At 44.3% G+C, this 21,185-nt stretch overlaps 7 protein-coding genes across 7 annotated transcripts; 5 read left to right on the top strand and 2 right to left on the bottom strand.

Annotated features, from left to right (window-relative positions):
- AWJ20_1514 (uncharacterized protein) lies at positions 1-2,943 on the top strand (the record flags this gene model as incomplete). Its single annotated transcript, XM_018878402.1, has 1 exon — positions 1-2,943. One exon carries the CDS (start codon positions 1-3, stop codon positions 2,941-2,943), a length of 2,943 nt encoding a protein of 980 aa, XP_018735709.1.
- Positions 2,944-6,813: 3,870 nt separating this feature from the next.
- On the top strand, positions 6,814-7,845 carry GPD2 (glycerol-3-phosphate dehydrogenase (NAD(+)) GPD2; the record flags this gene model as incomplete). The annotated part of the gene is made up of 1 exon (XM_018878401.1): positions 6,814-7,845. The coding sequence occupies one exon, from the start codon at positions 6,814-6,816 to the stop codon at positions 7,843-7,845; it is 1,032 nt and encodes a 343-aa protein (XP_018735708.1).
- A 1,503-nt stretch (positions 7,846-9,348) lies between these two features.
- PAM17 (Pam17p) lies at positions 9,349-10,104 on the top strand (the record flags this gene model as incomplete). Its single annotated transcript, XM_018878400.1, has 1 exon — positions 9,349-10,104. The coding sequence occupies one exon, from the start codon at positions 9,349-9,351 to the stop codon at positions 10,102-10,104; it is 756 nt and encodes a 251-aa protein (XP_018735707.1).
- Positions 10,105-10,302: 198 nt separating this feature from the next.
- CCP1 (Ccp1p) lies at positions 10,303-11,472 on the bottom strand (the record flags this gene model as incomplete). The annotated part of the gene is made up of 1 exon (XM_018878399.1): positions 10,303-11,472. The coding sequence occupies one exon, from the start codon at positions 11,470-11,472 to the stop codon at positions 10,303-10,305; it is 1,170 nt and encodes a 389-aa protein (XP_018735706.1).
- Positions 11,473-12,893: 1,421 nt separating this feature from the next.
- On the top strand, positions 12,894-13,607 carry tsn1 (translin; the record flags this gene model as incomplete). Its single annotated transcript, XM_018878398.1, has 1 exon — positions 12,894-13,607. One exon carries the CDS (start codon positions 12,894-12,896, stop codon positions 13,605-13,607), a length of 714 nt encoding a protein of 237 aa, XP_018735705.1.
- Positions 13,608-13,920: 313 nt separating this feature from the next.
- AWJ20_1509 (uncharacterized protein) lies at positions 13,921-17,376 on the bottom strand (the record flags this gene model as incomplete). Its single annotated transcript, XM_018878396.1, has 1 exon — positions 13,921-17,376. The coding sequence occupies one exon, from the start codon at positions 17,374-17,376 to the stop codon at positions 13,921-13,923; it is 3,456 nt and encodes a 1,151-aa protein (XP_018735704.1).
- A 2,173-nt stretch (positions 17,377-19,549) lies between these two features.
- Positions 19,550-20,968, top strand: PZF1 (Pzf1p; the record flags this gene model as incomplete). The annotated part of the gene is made up of 1 exon (XM_018878395.1): positions 19,550-20,968. The coding sequence occupies one exon, from the start codon at positions 19,550-19,552 to the stop codon at positions 20,966-20,968; it is 1,419 nt and encodes a 472-aa protein (XP_018735703.1).
- Positions 20,969-21,185: the final 217 nt, after the last annotated feature.

Genomic DNA, 21,185 nt, shown 5'->3' with positions numbered 1-21,185 from the left:
ATGACCGAACAAGATGATCCATTCTATCAATTAGATCCTATTAGCGACTACTTGAGTTTCGTAGACAACTTGGATAATGATATTGATGGCAGTAAAACCTATAGTAAGCTTGTCAATCTACGTGTGACTTTGTCTTCGTTTGGCTACCTCAACAGCTTCCACGATAGTATCTACTCCTTCCCCAGCACGATAGTCGAATTAACAGTAGATAACGGCAGATCAGTTCTGGATGCTTTTAAAAGGTATTTCTACTTAAACCTAGAGGACCTCTGTCCTGATGAGGAGTTACATCCTTGCATATTCGAATTTTTGATTTCTCAACGCCCCGAGCGGAAACCGTACGAAGTCGAGAATATTTCTGAATTGATAAAAAACATCTGTCATGAACAAAATGTACAAGTACTTGACGACTGGCAGACAGACGGACCGTACAACAATTTTATAGAGATTGTGGCATTGTTTGTAGCAGCTCATGCCTCGTCGCGAGCCCCACAAGAAGCAGCTCAACTGAGTGAGAGACATAAGGGACCATCCCTTCAGCCCTTCTTCAACTTCATTAAAGAGACAATTCGGAAAGTAACAGACGGATTCCCCCGTATATGTTCACCTTGTGTTCACATCTTTCAAAGTAGCATGTATGGTAAGTCTAGCTTGATCAAGGGTCTAGCTTCTCATCACGTTTACTTGAGTTATATGAACTTAGGCGAGAAATTGATTTCTGGCCATTCTAGCTCTCTTTTCGCTAGCAGTAGTGATAGGGTCATTGGATGGGGGTATTTAAGTACTGCAGACGATCCCGAGATCGCTCAAGATGTTTTGCTATTCCTTATTTGCACACTTCAAGAACTCGTCAGAGGAATTGAGAACAATGAAGACAACTATGCAACAGTCAAAGGATTCTGGACATTCCAGGAAAAGTCATCAGTCTTCGATCGAACTGTGCAGATGAATTTTAACAAAAAAAAGACACGACAGGACTATAATGAAATATGGAAAATCCTCTCATCTCCCCAAGCGGTTACTGTCACAGTTGATACTGTCATACTATCTCAAAATGTAAAAGAGCTACTAAGAGGAGAATGGAGGAAATACCGCTCGGCACTCAAGAGGAATAAGGACACAAATATAGGAGAATACTTTGCGCTCGCCATCGACGAAGCTGGAATTCTGAATATGAAAAATTTCACAGATAACATGAACTTCCCATATTTTTATATGCTCAAAAAGGTGGCACGTTGCCTTGTAGCTGAAGACCTATGGAGAGGGTTTGCTATAGTACTTGCGAGTACATCAGGTATTCGTGATTATGATGTGTATTTAAGTGAGATCGGTGAAATCGACGTTGTGCCCTGGTACGACCTCGATACCTTCGATATGCACGTACGATGGGGTGAAACACCACTTACATTAGATTTCAGTGACATTGGAACTTTGAGATTCTATGCTAAATTTGGTAGACCTGCGTGGAAGGAGTACGTTGACAGTGGCCGTGAGAACAAACTTCTGGCGGACGCCAGTGCTAAGATTAGTGGGAGAAGCAATGACGGGCTATCAAAGCATCATATCCTTCTTGTTGTATACGCCGTGCCTCTGAATTTCAGTTTTCGTACAAAGGGAAGATTGGTAGAATCACGAATGGCCACAGTCCTAAGTGTGTCTGATAAACTTGATGATCTCAAGGTAGGATATCCTAGTGAGCCAATTCTGGTCATGGCAGCCCATAAAATCTTGGAAGGCGAAAATGACCTTGATCTTATTTCACACCTGCTTAGCGACAAGGTCCTGTCTCCTGCGAATGCTAGTAAATTTATCGCGAGATGGATGTTGCTGGATGTTCTGAGAACTGCGGGTTTGCGCGATGGCTTACAGAGCAATTACTGTCGTGTTCGTGATCTTTTCAATGGTCTCAATGAAAAGTATCACGTCACCCGTAGCTCTGGCAATCCAAATGAACATCAGTTACTTAATGAGAGAATACATCTCAACCACTGGATGACTCTTGATTCTGAGTGTACTATGCAGATGTTGGCGCTCGGATTCTTGAGAGGCTGTGGATTTTGCTTTGAAAGAAGAGACAGAGATTTCGATCTCGTCATCCCCATATATTTGGAAAGCAGACAGGTTGACCTTACAAACATCAGACTCTTTGAAGGTGACGAGGATATTCAATGGGGGTTAGCAGAGTTGAGTTTAGTATCTCAAGCATTCAGTGTTCTTCTCATTCACGTCAGTAAGAACGAAAATTCACGTAGCGGTCATTACGCCTCCATTCACGATAGGATGGCCGGAGCAACGCAGCTGATCTTTGGTCGATACAAGCCAATTATTAGTTTGCATATGAAATTGAGAGCAGGACCACCTACCAGTTTCGATCAGAAACCCAGGTATAATGAGAATTGGGCAAATGTCTTTACAAATCAAGAAGATTGGGCTGATATCCATATGCAAGAAAGAGAGGCTGTGTTAGCTCAAGACTTTAATCTTGCCTATGACCTTCATGTCACAGCCCACAACAATTCAAACAGCGAATTCATTGGTAGATTGCAGGAAGTGGTTCATTTGGCTGTAGAAGGTAGCGGGAATCCTTCAGAAAAGATTACGTTGCAAAGGAATGCGTCGACTGATTATCGTAAACAGACAGAGGTGATTAGGGAAGCTCGTCAAAAGAAGAGACAAGAGCAGCAGCACAATCTAACAGAAGCCAATGAAGGCCTGCGACATCATGAGGCCCAAGTAATGGGGATGTCCTCTATTGTTAGTCGATTACGCCCTCGGCCCGCAAACCAACTGTTGGATAAGCCCAGCTCTGCGGTTAAAGCAGAGGAGTCATTGGCACCCGACAATTCAGAAAGTAAAGAACCGACAAACGGAGCGAAAACTCTTAAGCGAAGGGCAGCTCCTGTAAATCGTCCTAGAAGACGTCGAGGACCTGGTCCTAGATAAATGTCTAAAATTTATAGTACAAATTTAGTATCTCTGATCTTATCGTTTTTAGTTGCGTTAGTACCGAATAAAACCCCGTGTTGATTTTTTTACCGGTTTTCGAGCATTAATATCGAAATATTTGTTTTGTTTATCCTCATCACAAGAACCGCGAGGGAACCAAGTACTAGCCCCTTATCTAACATGTCCAGAAAAAAATCGACATACGTGAGCTCTGAACCTGACATGTTCTGCCAGGTAATGGACGAGGCCATTGAATCCCAGTTTCAGGGATGGATGAATAATGACCAGAATGCCGAAACTCACATTGTCGGTGCTTTCAGTGATTTGCAACTGATTGGGGGGGGGGGGGTTATACTTGGTAGCCAGACAACCTTGGTTTGGACCACTAGATATTGTCATAAATATATTTTTGTCAACCTTGCAACAGCAGGGTCCTGCAATTTTGCAGGATGTGAATCACATAGACTTGACTATGTCAATGAAGAAGGCAATTCGTGTTGCGGCATTAGAATTTCTGTGACCTTTGAAGTAGCAGTCGACCGCAGGCCGTGAGTCGCTCACTTGGTAATACCCTCTATCATAAATAAGACTTCCGCGTTTTGAAGTTATCTATGCTCGTTGCGGATGGAGGCGTCGGATCATGCTCGGCAAATGGTCTTAACGAATATGTAGCGCTCTGGTCTTCGATAAGAACGCATTTATTTTTCCGCTTGAGAACACAATAATAGCCCTCAATAAGTTTTTTAAATAGGTTACCGACACAGCAGCAATTCGATATACTCCCAAATACTTTTGGCAGAGAGAACATCTAACCAACTTACTAGATATTTCAGCAGCATTTTCGTCTAACAAGTTTATCTACCGTAAAGTGAAATCCCTAAAAAGATTGGTATCCCTATCAGTCTCGAGCGGCTCTAGTTAGACTCTGTTTGATATTCCATATATAGGATTTCTTAGATGACGATCGGGCGTTCTAACTTAAGCTCATTGAATGTCTCATTTCTCGAGAATCGGTAGAGAGTATTGTTCCTTCAAGACCAGGTGGCTATTTACGCATAAATAGTATTTGTCTAAAAAATGAAAATCTCGCTCTATTATTTGTCTCGAGTTCCATCATTTGATCCATAGTATATAATTATTTTCGTAAATGCCATGTCCTTATCTGCCTTATTCAAATGTCTGGTGCCAAAGTGACTTGGAAACTTGTATTCGAAATTTTATTAACAACTCTTTAACTATTTATTATCATCTCTCAACACCTCTTCAGGTAGTCCATCCCTCCTCGTTCAGTCTTGTAATTCTTCTCGAGCACCTACCGCGATAATTTTTTAAACTCAAACTCTATACCTGCTTGGTGACGTGTGTGTTTATCACCGTTGGCAAGACAGTTTCAGAATCCCATCGCGATCTACAACGTGTATTTGTAACGTGCACTAAACTTAAAAAGATGCTTAATATATGTTTTGAGCTAGTAACTATTAGCAACTGTGTTATCTATTGTTCTATAACATTCTGCATTCTGCACTTTACTTTGTGTTGATCTGCTATCTTCTGGGTCATAAAGAATTTTTGACCCTCTCTCTTTGAACTCGAATCTCAAGATAAACCGTTCTGTAAGGCTTTTATCAGTTTTTCACTATGACGTAGGTCTGTGTATCATGACGTACCGCGAAACATCTCGGAAAAATGTCGATCATCACCGTTTTATGCAGGTCCATATTCTATCCCGTTATGTAACGCTGTAACCTAGTAACGACGGCTTACACGGTAGTCTATTTTCGGTCTTTTTCGGACCTTTTACTATCTTTTACTAAGGTTCCTTCACTAGTGTCTCATATAGTACCACTTTATACTACTTTTTTACCTATATCGCCTCTGGATTTCTATATTATCAAGTCCAATTCATTCAGCAACTGTCAACTCAAGTTACACAGAAATTTCAAGTCCAGAGAGCCCATTTCATTTCTTTAGAGTAGACTGGTGGAACCCTACCGTCTTTTCCACTGCAGTCCTACGTAATATACTCACAAGCTCTGCGAATCAGGTAGCACAAATTACACATTAACTTTTGATGCTGGAGTGGCAGGAGTTTCGAGACATGGCTTTTAATCTCTACTTGGAACTTGACGTCAAGACCTGCATTTTTCGTCCTTCGAATCGTCATCGAGTCCGGATTAACTCCTATATATTAGGGTAACATTCCATTTCAGGAAGTTAATATATTCCTTCATGTGCAAAATTCGATGCATAGTTCGGACGGTTGTTTCGCATTTGGGACCAGGTTCTAAGCCAGCTAACAAGCCGCGGTACCTCGATTTTGGTAACAGGATTAGGTATCCAGAAAATCCAGGGGTTATCCAAGGCTTATCATCGGCCCAAATCCGGTCTTTCCTACTCCGATAATTCTGGTATCTCTTCGGCCGACCGAAGCGGTACCTGCCAAAGCATATTTACTAATCCTCTCAGCTAATCCTCTCAGCTAGTCCTCTCTGTAGGTTGTTCTTATTAGTCCTCTAGTTTATTTTTTATCGCCTAAAATATATTATCATGAGAATATCGGCAGTATCACTACGGCATCAGCACCATATCATAGTACCGATACATTATCACCATAGTACTACCTCATTATCACTACGGCATCACTATCAAACTTCGGCACTATACCCTGAGGATTCCCGAGTTTCCACGATAAGTCGGTACATTACAATCGCTCAAAATGGTGGCCGATCTTCGCTCTTCACCTGTTCTGTAATAAGTAGTGATTGACAATCAATCGAAGCGCAAAAAAAAAACATTAGCTCAACCCTAAACCCCAATCTCAACCGTAACTGTAACCGTAACCTGTGGGAGATAAGTGTCTTCTGTGATTAGACAAACAAAAAAGTATATATACATGTACGGTGCCCACGTCTTTTTGTCAAGAAGAATATCTACAAGTATACATTGGTTTCATCCACGGTTCCTATTCAATTCATCTTTTATTATTAGGAAACGATTAATTTATACAAACACAACTAAAAGTACAATTCAAAACCGTTTGCTTTCATCACAACAACTAAAACTATTCAAAATGTCTTCATTACAGAACTTGTCTCTTCCTCAAGGCTTACATGCCCTTACTTCTCTCAACGAACACAAAGGATCTTCTGCTCCTTCGTCAGATGGAACTAGAACCCCTCAAAACTACAACAGCATGGAGTACTACATCAGTCGGCCAAGTAGTAGAAACAGTGTTCGTGCTAAGCAATATGCTAAGACTTGGAGAGTGGCCATTGTTGGTTCTGGTAACTGGTAAGTATTTGATCGGCGATAATGGCATTGTTAAATTGAAATTTTTTATTCTTTTACATTGCTTTATTGTCAACTACATTGTTTTGGTCTCGATCCAATGGACTCTTGACCTACAGGGTGTTTGTTGCCTCTGATTTGTTGTCGGCCTCTTTTTCATTGTCCAGCCGAGTACTTTGTTGGGATGCGGCAAGCATAACTAGTTTGTTCCTTAGCGATGGAGCGGCTGCTTGGGTTGTGGTGGTCAGCTGCGAGAGACAATGGCTGCAATAGTTTTTCCGTATTTCGGCATCTGCATCCACTAGCTCACCAGCCGATCCACTGCCGACTCGGCTCGACATTACTGGGGTTTGCTGAAGTTTGCTGGTTTGCTGAATCTCAGGTGACAGAATGCTTCCTGTTAATAAATGAATAAACGAGGTTCAACAATGATTGGTCTTGGGTTTTGCGATTCGTCCTGACAGTTTTCTACTCAGAAAAAGCACAAAAATACTAACAACGTCTAGGGGCACTACTGTTGCCAAAATCGTCGCTGAAAACACTAGCGAAAACCAGTCTCTCTTCCACGAAGAAGTCAAGATGTGGGTATATGAAGAGCAAATCGACGGCAAGAACCTGACTGAGATCATCAATACTGAACATGAAAACGTCAAGTACTTGCCTAATATCAAGCTTCCTCATAACTTAGTGGCAGTGCCCAATCTTCGCGAGGTTGTCGAGGGTGCTGATATTGTCATTTTCAACATTCCCCATCAATTCTTAAAGAACATTTTCAAGCAACTCGACGGCATTGATTTCTCCAAGGCTAGAGCCATTTCATGTCTCAAGGGTCTTAATGTCAACAAGGACGGTGTCACTCTGTTATCAGACTACATTGAGCAAGAATTAGGTCTCCACTGTGGTGTTTTATCCGGTGCTAACTTGGCTCCTGAAGTTGCCCTTGAAAAATTCTCTGAGACAACCGTTGCATATCCATTGCCAAAGAACTATTATCCTGGTGATGTTGACGAGGACTTGTTACAAATTCTTTTCCAAAGAACTTACTTCCACGTTCGTACCTCTCCTGATACTGCCGGTGTCAGTATTGGTGGTGCTCTTAAGAACGTTGTTGCTATTGGTGCTGGTCTTGTTGAGGGTTACGGATGGGGAGACAATGCCAAGGCCGCTATTATGAGACGTGGTCTTATGGAGATGGTCCGTTTTGGTATCACCTTTTTCCCAGACTGCAGACCCGAGACTTTCACTGTCGAGTCTTCTGGTGTTGCTGACTTGATCACTTCTTGTGCATCTGGTAGAAACGTCCGTGTTGGTCGTGAAGCTGCTCGTACTGGTAAGCACGTTGATGTTGTTGAGAAGGAGCTTCTTAACGGCCAATCTGCTCAAGGTATTGCTACCATGAAGGAGGTTCACGAACTTCTTACTCATAGAGGCATGACTGAAGATTTCCCTCTGTTGATTGCCATCTACGACATCTGTTACGGTGATCTCAGAATCGACGATCTGCCCAAGGTCCTTGCTGACGGCCCTGCTACTCAGGCTGGCTCGAGACGTAATAGCGTGGGTGAACCTGCTCACCAATGCAATGCTGGCGAAGATGCTGCTAAGCTATAAGTCGCTTGACATTGCTCACAAACTTACGCTCTCATACATAGAATCGACTGGTTCGACTTTCTTCTTTTTATTTGTTAATATTTGTTAATGTTATTCATTTCTCTGATAATTTTTACTTATCTCACCTGCCTCCGGGGGCTGGGGCGCTGCCCCAGACCCCGTTGCTCCTCGAGCTTCGCTCGAGTCGTTTGCTTGGGGGAAGTCTTGTGAGATTGTGGCTCTTGTATCTTTCATTTTGGTTCGTTAAGAAAATTAAAGTGGATTGAAAAATAAATAGATTACATTTGCATGGTGAACGACTCTTTGGCTTGAGCTTTCTTTTCCATCTTGACGAAGTCGTCCTTTTTCTCGATATTCGCATTGATGAAGCTCTTGAGTGTGTCAAAGGGAGACTGGCGAAACGTCTTTTCTGCTAGAACTTTGTTGAACCGCGACATTTCTTGCTTGGCGACTTTTTCGTTTTTCTTCGAACTCTTCTTTGGATCAATCAGTTTGGGCTTCGCTTGAATATAGCCACTGGATGTCACAATAGTAGCGGAGTCCGACGAGTTGACGCCTTCTTTATCAGTACTGTCTGATGCAATAGGTAATGACGATAACAGATCTGACAGGTTGGATGACAGATTCGACTTCGCCTTTCGCTTCTGTCTCCTTAAAGACGATTTAGAAATACCGCTATGCGTCGATGCTTTCAGTCGCTCGTGTAAACCATCTCTTTTTTGATCTCTTTTTTCCTTCTTACTAGTCTTGGCTTGACGAAGAAATGGGTTGTCTTCTCTGCTGAGAACACTCACAGCAGGCTTAGAAATCCCGCTTTCTGCCAAATCGGAACTCGCCGTTTTCTCGCTTCTCAGCTTCTTCTTTCGGATCAGAGGCGCCTATGATTCTGTCAGTTTCTTTTCTCGGGTTTCTGGAGGGAACCTGATGCCTCCGGCGGCTGGGGCTTCGCCCCAGACCCCGTGGCTCCTCTCGCTTCGCTCGAGTCGTTACGTCGACGTGCCGGCATTATTTGCAAAACAGCAGCATCAGGTAGCAATATCCCTTTGTTTCTCACGAGACATGGTACTTACCATAGTTGATAGTTCGCTGACTTTTTCACATTCAACCGGAATATTTTATTTCTTATCAACGCTTGATATCAGCCGTTCAGATAGAATATCCTGAGATAGCGGTTTGGGTAATCTAGCATCTATTTTTGAGAGAGCTCTTAAATGGTTTATCTTCTTTCTTATATTTTTAATTTAACAAATTTTTCTTGCCAATCTAGCCCTTCTGGTCTATTGAGTCCCTTATTTATAGGGTTTCTCTCATATGAACTCCGAAATATGGTATACAAATGTATCACCCCGATACCTCACCTTGATAGTCTATTCGTTTAAAGGACTCTGAACGTCAACCAATCTGCTAATACTTTTAGCAGACAATTCACTATTGCATGTTAGACCTGATCCACAAGACTGTCGGTGCTATAGATTGAACTTTCTGATTCAAAACACTTTCAAAATGTCTGCTTCCATTCTACAGTCGTCTCTCCACCAACTGGCCAAGCAAACTGTTCGCAGCAGTGGTCGTAATATCGCAGCTCGTCCTTTCCTGACCAGCAACATCCATCGAACCATGTTCACAAGTCCATTATCGAGTGTACTTCGTCAACCCAGACTCCAACCATTGGCTATGAAAAGCTCCAATATTATCAAGACTAGCTTGTTTCACTCTGCTAGAACTCTCAAGAATAGCGAAAAGGTCACAGAGGCTAAAACTACTGGTCCTTCGGGTGCTTCAACTACGTCTGCTTCTTCTGAGCACCCTCTGACCTGGAACGAGTTTCTTGCACTCCGTATCAAACGTAGAAAGATCAATGTGATTTCCTCGGTCATCACCACTTTCGGTGGTATTTTGATTGGATGGGGAGCTGTTGCCAATGTTGAAATCGATCCCACTGCCCTTATCTACGGATTTGACCCTATCAAGGTTCTGTCAGTTGCTCTCATTGTTAGCGGTGGTTTAGGCTACTTAGCCGGACCTACTCTTGGAGCCCTTGTGTTCAAGGCATCCATCAGAAAGCAATTTGGCGCATTTGTCAAGAAAGACGTTGAGTTTTTGCGTCACATCAAGCGCAACAGACCCGATCCCCGTAGTCAGAGTTACACCAATCCCGTTACCGATTACTACGGAGAAAAGATCGGATCTCTCAAAGACTACAGACAATGGCTCAGAGACGGCAGAGTCTACCGTAAGAAGACCGAGACCTTTGTCTAAGCTTTGTCTTTCTTCTATAATTTATGTAAATATTTATCGAATCCCAGCCCATACTTGCTGGCACCGTCGACGCAACGACTCGAGCGCAGCGAGAGGAGCAGCGGGGTCTGGGGCGGAGCCCCAGCCGCCGGAGGCACGAGCCTCCCCCAAAATAAGAAATCGTCAGATGAATTGGATTATATAACGTCAACAGTTTGCCTAAGCATTGACGGTGGGGAACTCCCAGACAGGAGTGTCGGCCTTGAACTTGACACCGAGCTCCAGCAGAGTGCTGAAAGCCTTGGCAAAGTCTTTGAAGAAGAGGTCGCTGTCGTTGGCATACTTGACAACCCACTTCTTGAACTCCTTGTCTTTGACAAGAGCGTAGTCGGCAGGAAGCATCATGAGCGACTTGGTCTTGTCGTCTTCGTACTGCTTGGGTCCGTCCCACTTACGAATGTGCCATTTTTCATCGATCAAAAGCTTGAAGAAGTCGTTGGTGAAAGTGGTAGGAGAAAAGGTCCAGGGGCCATCATAACCCGAGTTTTGAGTGTGACATCTGCCAAGAGCATGGGCTCCAATAAGAGCGACGATTTCCTGGTCGTTGAATCCCATACGATAGAAAATGGTTCGGATATGGTCAGATTCCTGTGAAGCATCAGGAAGACGGCCATCAGGAGCAGTAGCACTCTCGGCCTGGTCAACACGACCGGCTCTCCATGGAATAGTAGGACCTCCCAACTCTTGAATAGCAACAACTCCTCCCAAAGTATACAAATCACCGTGTGACAGCCATGGGAACTCGTCGTGGATGCTCTTCAAGAATTTACGACCGTTATCCAAACCAGCATTGGCACCATAACCGATCTCTTTAGCGAATCTCATAGTACCAGCACCCGAACCACCATCGGCAGACACTTTACTGTAACTACCAGAAGCATGCCATGCGAGACGAACAAGTACTGGTCCATAAGATCCATCGTCATAGTCGTCGTCATCCACCAATTTCTTAGCAATGGCCTCGTAAACCTTCTTATAATCGTCAAAGGTCTTAATACCAGCATCCTTAGCAGCAGCATCAGTACTATCACTTCCAGCATAAAACTGGGTATATCCATAATAACCAGCAGCGGCAGCACCCAAAACAACAGCGAAAGTGCCAAAACCACTACCACCCGAACTACCACCGGCTCCAGCACCAGCGCCAGCACCGGCATTTGGCTCGACCTTAGGCTCGGCCTTTGGCTTCGCAGCCTCCTGAGCTCTGCCGACAGTTCTCGAAAAATGACGAGCTGAAACGCCCAAACGAGCACCACTGCCACCAGCTACACGACTGGCGTTCAAAAGACCCCTCTTGAAAGGAAGCTTAGCAAGACGAAGTGAAGACATCTGCAATTGGTGTTAGTACTCCCGATCTTGGATCCGGATTTTTGGCGGGGCCAATTGTGCCTCCGACAGCTAGGGCTACGCCCCAGACCCCATAGCTCCTGCTTTGCAGAAGATATTCGTCACCCACCTAGCAACGACTCGAGCGAAGCGAGAGGAGCAACGGGGTCTGGGGCGGAGCCCCAGCCGCCGGAGGCACAATTGCGACCCTCAAATGAAAACCCCAGGTGGAGAGTAGACACGGACCTTTAGAGTTCAATTGCAATGTTTTTACCAGTTCAAAAAGTCCAAAAAAGTCCAACAAACACTTGAAACACAAATGGTCGAAAACAAAAACACACCACGCTTTACATCGACCCCACCCCACCTATTTATACTTATTCTGTCGGTCGGCTAGCGGGCTTCGCATCACAAAGGATATTTGGGTCCAGCCCTACCGACCTGCATGCTGGCGGCATGTTTCGAGACCTCGCCCTGCAGATTCCTGCTGCTCCTTTAATAAGCTAACATTAACTCGGTTCTGATAGGAGGGCCCCGGCCACGCGGCTGGCTCACCCAGGGCGGGGTACGTTTCCACCCTAGCCCTGCGTGGGATCCGGGCTCAGGGGGTGATTGGTAGAGTGGGGGGGTTGCCTCCGGCGGCTGGGGCTCCGCCCCAGACCCCGTGGCTCCTCTCGCTTCGCTCGAGTCGGGCGTGGGGTGGGTGGTTTGGCGGGGTGCTTGGGGGTTGGAGGGGTGTGATGCGGAATATACTGGGTTGGTAAGCGGTTCGTGATTATCGTGGTCCCGATGTTGGGGCGGATATTAGTGATATTTTATTAACGGGGTCATTTACCTCTGGCCGTTTACGGGGTCTTAATTATGGTTTGAATGAGCGATTCGAGGGTTGGGAGTTGCTTTATTATGTTTGCTGTGCCGTTTTATACTAGAATTTTACTTTTTTAAGTGTCTGAACTTGGTTTTGAAGGCGTTATTGTTGGCCCATCTTAAGCACGTATGATCACGTGATGTTTTCAAGGGGTGTCTGACCCGGGACTAGTTTCGCTTGTTGTTAAATGGCCCCCTTCGAGATCTGGTCGACTTGTCGGGTTAAGACTAGTTCAATTGGCGTATCATGAGACCTGGCTGACACATTCTTATCTGTATAGAATGTACTCAATCACTTTCAGGCCCTGTACTGAGGATAAACCCACTTCTACAGCTTCTCTCCTCGGCCACCCTACTTTCCCTCCAAAGTCCGTTTGAACAAACTTACGAACTTGACAGACACCCAGACACCCGACTCGAGCGAAGCGAGAGGAGCTACGGGGTCTGGGGCGGAGCCCCAGCCGCCGGAGGCTGGAACCCACCCCGAGTCAGGCGATCACGTGACCTTGGTAGTGTTTTTCATACCTGGGAAGTGAAGTGGTGAAGAGAGAGTAGAGATGTCGTCGGTGGAGGCTATTTTTGATAGCTTACAGAAGAAGTCGGTGGAGAATGTTAGAGTGAAGGACGAGATCAAGGCTGCGGTTGAAGAAGTCGACGATGCGTACAGGATCTGTGCGAGGAGGACGGCCCGGATCCATTCGTACAATGCTGCGGTTGACGCTGATTCGAGAGCTTTTTTAGGCTCTGTTAGTGAATCTTTGGATGAATCAGTTGCAATTGCGCAGTCTAAGGTCAAAGATCTTATTGCAGTTGTTTCGAAGTATCCATTCTACAAGTACAATGGCGTGTGGACACATGGAATTCAGAATGTGGTGTATGTTTCCATGATGGCCCATATCATTAGAAGTCTGAGCACTGATTCACAGATTTCTTTGCTAGCTCCAAGTGAGATCACTGCTGTGTTTGGCTGTCCGTTTGAATCGGACTTTGAAAGTCCTCCTGATGTGTTCCACTTGACCTGTGATGAGTACTTGCAAGCTGTTGTGTCGGTGTCCAATGAGCTTGCCAGGTTAGCTATCACTTCTGTTACCGCTGGGTTCACCTCTTTCCCAAAGAAAATTGAGATTTTTGTCAAAGAGATCCAGGCGTCGTTTATGGCACTGAACCTGAAAAACGATAGTTTACGTAGACGGTTCGACAGTCTTAAATATGACGTGAAGAAAGTCGAGGAGGTGGTGTATGATTTAGCTGTTCGTGGGGTAGCTGTTTAAATTAATTCTACGATGAGTCTATGACTGCCGATGATCTGCCTATGATCTGTCTATGATGAATCTATGACTTTCTATATGATGAGTCTATAATGAATCTATGACTCTCTATGATGAGTCTATGATTGCCAATGATCTGTCTATGATCTGTCTATGATCTGTCTATGATCTGTCTATGATCTGTCTATAAGTCCACAAACATTCTAAGAAATGGCAGTTTAAAACATGTAAATATATTATTATCTAGTTTATATCCTAGGCAGATTTTTCGTAAAGTCCGTGTGTAAGAGCAAGGAGCGAAAACAAGAAACAACCACTAAACAACTTGTAGCGAATACCCTTCACTGACATCTTTTGTTATCGGAGTGTCCTGTGGAAAATAAAACATTTCCTCGATAGGAGATCTCAATGTAAATGCCTTCTGGCTCCTTAGCACACCAATGGTTTGAATGACCCAATTGCGAACGTCTGAGGCAAATGCAATGGGACGGAGTATCTTTTCCGAGATGACTCCAATGTCCTTGTCAAGAACTTTTAAAAGTGCTTTCGTCTCGAGTGCAAGTTGGGTTGTTTGAGGATCGGTCATGGCTACTTCAAATATACCTCTCAAAATGGGCCGACACTCGTCAAGACTTTTATGAGCATCTCGTGGAGAACCAGTCGCACATTGTAGCAGGGCATTCTCAAGTGTTCTGGCTGCTACCAATTGAATTCTCCGTCGGGCTACTCGCATGCTATGCCTGTCACAAGAAAGGAATAGCGGTGCTCGAAGCAAGTCAAATGTAATCAGAAGGTCTCCATAAAGAGGAGATGGCGGGAGATTGTTCAAATACAAAGAGTCCCTGTCCATATCAGTCCGTGGGTATGTCGGGCTATAGATGCTACTGCAAGTACTGAACCGTTGATTGAATTCAGCAACTTCGTTTCCTGATGGTAGTCCATGATTGCCATTTTCCGAGTACACAAGAATGTTCGCAGTTGCTCTTACGCCCAGATCGATATCTTCAGCTTGTCCATTGTCCTCTCCGAAACCACTGTATGACAGCTTAGCAGTAAAGAGCTCCATCATCATTTCGCGCTGTTGCTCCCAATCCTCACTTTTGGGCACTATCTCTTCGGGAGGAATCGATATTTGCACCAAGAATGACCGAGTCTGGCCCGCATATAAACCACCCAATGTCACAGTTTGAAAGTCGACTGATTCAAAACTCTTTTTGGTGACGTTCCTGGCCAGGCTTCCGTCAATGCTTTGCAGAACCTCTGCTTTAATTGCCGTCTCCACGCCGCTAATACTAGTAATTGACGTACGGTTACTGGGTTTAAAATTGATTCGTACTCGACGATGTGTAAAAGTCTGGTCTGTCTTGAACCTTGATAATAGGGATTGCGGCAGTTCAGACCAGTCCCGGGTATAGAGATAAGTACCCCCTGTAACTGAAGAGACCCCCGCCAGTCCGTCAGAGATGTGGTTTATAGTGACACCAAATGTATGGATAGAAACTGAATTGGTTTGGAAGTAGGAAATGGTTTCCTCATAATTTGGCATTTTCTCAGTTGTGAAATAGCTCGAGTCATTCACAATGTACACTGATGATACAGGACGAGGCTCTTCTCTCGTGGATAACAATTGTCGGCACACATAAAGCGCGCCAAACAAATCATTCTTATTACCGTCGCTGGCTGAGGGAGTTATGTTTCTCAAGGTTTCTTTCCAGCCAGACCAATGTTGGTTAATAAAATCAGTTTTCCTAAAAATCCCGACTCTGCTATTGTACAAAATGACTGAAAGTCTGTCGAATTGCCCCATGTTTTCGAGAAGAGTAGTGACGCATAGTCGAAGCGTGGGAAACTTCAAATCCTCCACTGCAAAACCTGTCACTGGCAATACAAGAACAGCATCAACAGGAGGCCGAACGCTAATTGGTGACACTGGAGAAAAAGTTCTTGTATTGACCAAAGAACTTCGACGAAACTCGTTGTGACTTTTAATATCTTTATGGATATGAAACTGGAGGGTCGGGTCTAAGAGTGCCGCTCGCCAAGCATCAATAATAGCTGGGTTTCGCGATGACAGATAGAGATCTGGAAAATCTTGTGAGTCCATAGACAAATGGAGCATAGTTCCATTTTCAGTTAATACTGACACAGATCGTAAATACTCAGAAAGGAGCACCTCGCCTTTTACACGCAGCTTTTGGCCATATACATCTGGATCATCCTCATCTCTGAAATCACGAGCCAAAACAAGGATCTTGGGGTACATATAGCATGTCATGAGTTGCCAGCTATTCAAATCTCGAGACAAATAAAATTCGTCATACATTCTCAGCGCCCCATAACGATAAATGTCCGACTTATTCCGGTCCATATAAGGCTTGGCAAGGCGTTTGGTGACTTTACGACCATTATCTAAATCTTCAGGTGTGCGCTTGTATCGCAGCTGCGATGTGTAAAAGTCTTCAGGTACATTTACGGTAAGTAGGCAACTCACATACTGTTCTGAATCAGATATGGCCACTTTCTCAAGCTCAGTGTCGATTGAAATTCCTGGTGGTAATGGCTTCAGCACAACAGTGTTGCGGTTTCCAGCTGGTATTTGCGCGATAGAGGGTCGACTAGGCTCGCTAAATTGAGGTTTCACTGGATCTGGTCTTGATAAGGATCTGTCTTCGCGGGACCCCAGTTCATAATTGTTTTCGTCCTCTTCAGTATGGAATTCATAGCTGCCAATTTCTGGACGTCCAGGACTAGATAAATACGAGTCTGGACTCCCCTCTGTTACATTTGAGCTTTGCCCTGATGGTGTTAATGGTGGAGGTGATCCTATGAGACCATCAAAAGAGTCTGACTCTGTAGGGGACGCTGGTATAGTCTCCAAAGTGTGATTTCTGTAAGGCTCGTCATAATCCACTTTGTATGTATGGAATTTGGGCTCGAGTAGTCTTTGTTTGATAAGCTCATGATACACTTCTTTTTCGGTAGGCATGGCTATTTCATCGCATGTGGGGCAGGCAGGCATTCCTTTCTCCAGATCTTCAGGCGTGACAAATTCCATATCGATCAAATATTTCAAGCAATGGAAGTGTGCGACATGGCTGCACAATAAAGTCACAAAATCTTCATCCTCTAGCATTAGCTGTAATGGGTCTTCGCAAAAGCAGCATCTGTCGTCTACCAACGTATTAGCAAGATACGGCGTGTTAGTCGCCTTGTATATGAATGGAATAACTTTTGGTGGAGTATCAGGATGCCCACTATTTTCTTTTTCTTTGATAGAAGATGGTTCATCATTAACTTTTATTGATGGCTTTTGTTTAGCAATTTTCAACGGTGCAACTTTGGGGAATGAGGTGATTGATCTTGGAATCGGTGTTAGCGCTGTTAACGAAGATAACGAGCTAGTGGATAACCTCTTCGCTTCTGAGTTTGGTTTCACTCCAATACGCCTGTTTCCGGTGGAACTGGATGTGGATGTGGAAGAGGCCGAGTTGTGCTTGCTTTTACCAAACTTCAAGAAGTTCGAAGCACGACTAAATGTAGTAAGAGAAGCATTACTTCCATCACTGGTACGGCGGCCACCTGAAGAGCTTGTGGAGGAGGTAGATGACCGAATGAGATGCGACGTCCCAAACAAGGCGTTGAAGTTTGGTGGATCACTTTTCGGTTGCTCATCATAAGGATGAAAAGATGTTTTGAACCGAGGAGTAGTAGGACTCTCTTGATCCAAGAGATCGTTCATACTGGATCCACTGTTAGTACTACATGTCTTCATATTCTTTTCTATCTTGTGTACATAATAGTTATGCCGGCTTATGCAAATCGTACCAAAGAGTGGTACCGTCTGCATCGCGTACTTTTAATAAAACTCACCTGAAAAACACCACTGGCTTTGAAGTCATGATAAAACGTTCAATAAGTGCCGAGCATAAAGCTTGCTAGAAAAACTGGTCAAAAGAATAAACTGACAAATGAAATAATAGTCACGAAGAGTGTATGACTAAAGCTAGCTACTAGTGAGTTCAGGGCCTGGCGAAGCCATCCCTTTTTATTATTTTTAAGTGCATGTGGGTGGGATTGGCCCACCCCTCACCTGAGCTCTCCTGATGATGCAGCTTCTGTCAATTGAATGTGCATCACTCCAGCAGCAAGGTGTCTTGTGAAGGGAAGACTGTCAATCATCGGCAGCCATGAAACACGCATGAAAAAAAGCGCACAGCACGACAACAGGGATAAGACAGGCGGGTCCAGAATACAACTCCCCTACATAAAAATTCTTTCCTGGCCACTTCTCCATCCAGGAGTCAGAATTTTTCAAAAATTAAACCAAAAGTCACATAAATCTCGATAGGAGTGTTTTTTAGAGTCCAATCTTACCAGGCCGTTTTATTTGTAGGACTCTTATCGGATCTGGTTTTGACGTTTGAGGCATGCAATGTTATTTTTTTTGGGAATGGATGAGGCAGATCTTCAAACGGTTCTGATAGGTTAATTGAGATATGCATCAAACGTCGCCGTTAGTGACGTCCGTAATTAGTAAGTGATCGGCCCTCCTGGGATAACGTTCTCAACTCTGGGCTATCTGCAAATTATCAGAAGAGGGATAGATTGCTTCACAACCGTGTGCATTAGTGGTGTTACCGGCAAATATCTGGCCAAATTGCTTTTGGGAGACGGCTCTAGACCAGTCAGGAGTAGGTATTTGCCTCCGGCGGCTGGGGCGCTGCCCCAGACCCCGTTGTGCTCGCTTCGCGAGCCTTTAGAACTCTTGCGAAACGGGATTCTAATCTGTTGGGGGGAATTTTCTAAAATACCCATTTTTCAGTGGCAGGAAGACTGTATTTCAAAATAGTGGTCAGTGAGAAAGAAAAAAATGGGAATGAGGGAAATGAGTAGACAGGAGATAGGGGCTGCAACAGGGTATTTTGACAGTCATAGCTTCAAACTAACTATTGAAGTATAAGTTTATACAGCAATGATAAGCGCTGCTATTTTCTGCGTTTTCGACAATATTGGAATATACTCACTATAAAGCAGTAAAGTTGATAGTCAAGAAAAATAGGGGTAATTTAACCTCTGGTGCAGCTTGAATGTTTTTTGTTCTCAGGAGAAATCAGCCTGTAGATAATGCAGTAATCACACGTTGTCTGTGCGTGTATCGCACAGTGGCCCGTCAATTATATCATCCTAAAAAAAATATTTACTTTAAACTTCTCCTATCTTTTGGCTCTTTTTATTTCGGTTTGTTACCCCTTGATTCTCTAATTCACTCCGACTCATTATTCTTAGCGAAACAACCGCTAAGGTTAGCAGCATAATATGAGCCAACATTTGACCTGAATATGACTGTGAAATTTTGAAATTCAAAAGTAAGATGCTGGAATCCAAGACATTTGTGTAGTTAACAGCCCACTTTCTCCACAAATTCTTCAAATTCTCCATGAATTTAATTAACTAACTTAAATCTCTTCGGAAATCTCGCACTTCAGAGATCGATCTGCTCCACATATCCGCTAGTACCGATGCTTATATACGCCATAGACCCCCGATTTCGCTAAAATCCATTTGTAATCTGTAACTGGGTTAGGGCATAAACACCGATAAGGATTTTTTTTTTCTTTAGTCCTTCCAAGAAATTTCAAGCTCGGATCTTTCTATTCTTTCTTGTCCGTGTGTGATCAGAATTGAGTAAATGCAATAGAAATTATTTTTGGTTCTGTGGCCCGGTCAGACTTCTCTGGACTGTATTATTTATTATTTACTTGTGATTGAAAGCTTCTGTTGAAAATAATTTCATCTATAGTGAACTTACAATTGTTGCAGCTGTTTGGTGCCAGTGTCTTCTTACTCCCTTTTGGTACCAGCATCAGCATCCTTTTTTCATAACTTCCTGGACTCTTTTTGTTTTCTTAGGTATAGACTGTCAAGTCTAGCTACTGCATTTTCCAATGATCACAGTAGATAATGGCATAGTGTTTGCGTCGGCCAATCTGACGTCTGGTAATCAGAATCCGGCGGTTGGTTTGGCACAGCAAAGATTGAGTCCTGCTGCATCGCCCAAACCCACTTTGCCAAAGGTTTTTTTCCCGACAAAGGGTGAAGAGGCCCCTCCTCCTGCCAAAGCTCCAACTAAGCCTAGATTGAAGCGATATTTGTGTACTATCGAGGGCTGTGGTAAGGCGTATTCTCGGCCTTGTCTTTTGGATCAGCATTTGAGATCTCACTCTGATGAGAGACCTTATAAATGCACAGTTGAAGGTTGTTCAAAAGCATTTCTTCGTGATTCTCATCTGAAGGTTCATTTGTTGTCTCATACTGATGATAAACCTCGTCACTGTTCGGTGTGTGGTAAAGGATTCAATACGAATCAGCACTTGAACAGACATGAAAAGACCCACTATGCTACTCATATTTGTAGCTATGAAGATTGTGGTCAGTCTTTTTACCGTCATTCCCAACTTAGAAGACATATTTCAGCAGTTCATACTTTGATCAAGAACTTCAAATGCACTCATGAAGGATGTTCAAAGGAATTCAACCAGCAGGGAAGACTCAATTTGCATATTTCGAAAAACCATTCTCCCTTTCCTCGTTATCATTGTGGTCATGATGGCTGTGAGGAAAAGCTTTCCACCTGGTCGGCTTTGCAAGCTCATATCAAGACCAACCACAAAAAGGTGCCTTGTCAGCTGTGTGGAAAGCTGTGTTCAGGACCTGCTGCTATTGAACAGCATATGAAGGTTCATGCCATGGACGATCAAAATGCTCTTCTCGATGGTTATGTGATCCAGATTTGGGAATGTGCTGAAGACCAGTGTCTTGCTAACATGGGTCCTACCTACCAAACCAGAGAGGAGCTTGTTTCGCATTATCAGAATATCCATGGATTTGTTCCCGAGTCTTTACTGCATGTCGATTCTACTGCTGCTACCACTCCAGCTTCTACCTCAGTCTCGACTTCACATACTCCTTCAGTCTCAGGTGACTCGCCTGAAATTGAACTTCCCGACTTCTCTATTCTGTCGCGTCTCACTGGTGCTGACTACGAAAAGAGACCAATTCCATGCGAAGTCCCCGGCTGTAACTACCGTTTCTCTCGTCAGTACGACCTGAAGCGTCACCTGTCGTCCATCCATGGCCATTATGACGATGGCAAACAACAGATGAGACACGATACGCATGTAGTCCACGATGAACACTCGGCATCCATTCTCCACGTCAACAGTCTCGTCGAGGCCGTCATGGGCCCCGACTTCATGGGCTCACTGACCAACCCCGACCACCCAGACCACCACCATCACCGCCACCAGCTTGCCCAAATTGAGCCCCTCGGCCCTCCCTCCACCATCGACCCCTCCCTCCGATGATTAAATTATATTGCATAGATAACTAAAAGAACTCCCATTGCATCAACACTGGTATGCCTGGACTGCCTCCGGCGGCTGGGGCTCCGCCCCAGACCCTGGTTGTGGTCCGCTTCGCGGAGCTGCTTGGACCCCCCTGAAACGACTCGAGCGGAGCGAGAGGAGCCACGGGGTCTGGGGCAGAGCCCCAGCCGCCGGAGGCATTGTCAACACACGAGAA

Source organism: Sugiyamaella lignohabitans, chromosome A, assembly GCF_001640025.1.
Source record: "Sugiyamaella lignohabitans strain CBS 10342 chromosome A, complete sequence".
Classification (NCBI taxonomy): Eukaryota; Fungi; Ascomycota; class Dipodascomycetes; order Dipodascales; family Trichomonascaceae; genus Sugiyamaella; species Sugiyamaella lignohabitans.
Note: the sequence above shows the minus strand (reverse complement) of the source record. Positions and strands in the feature narration are given on the sequence as shown.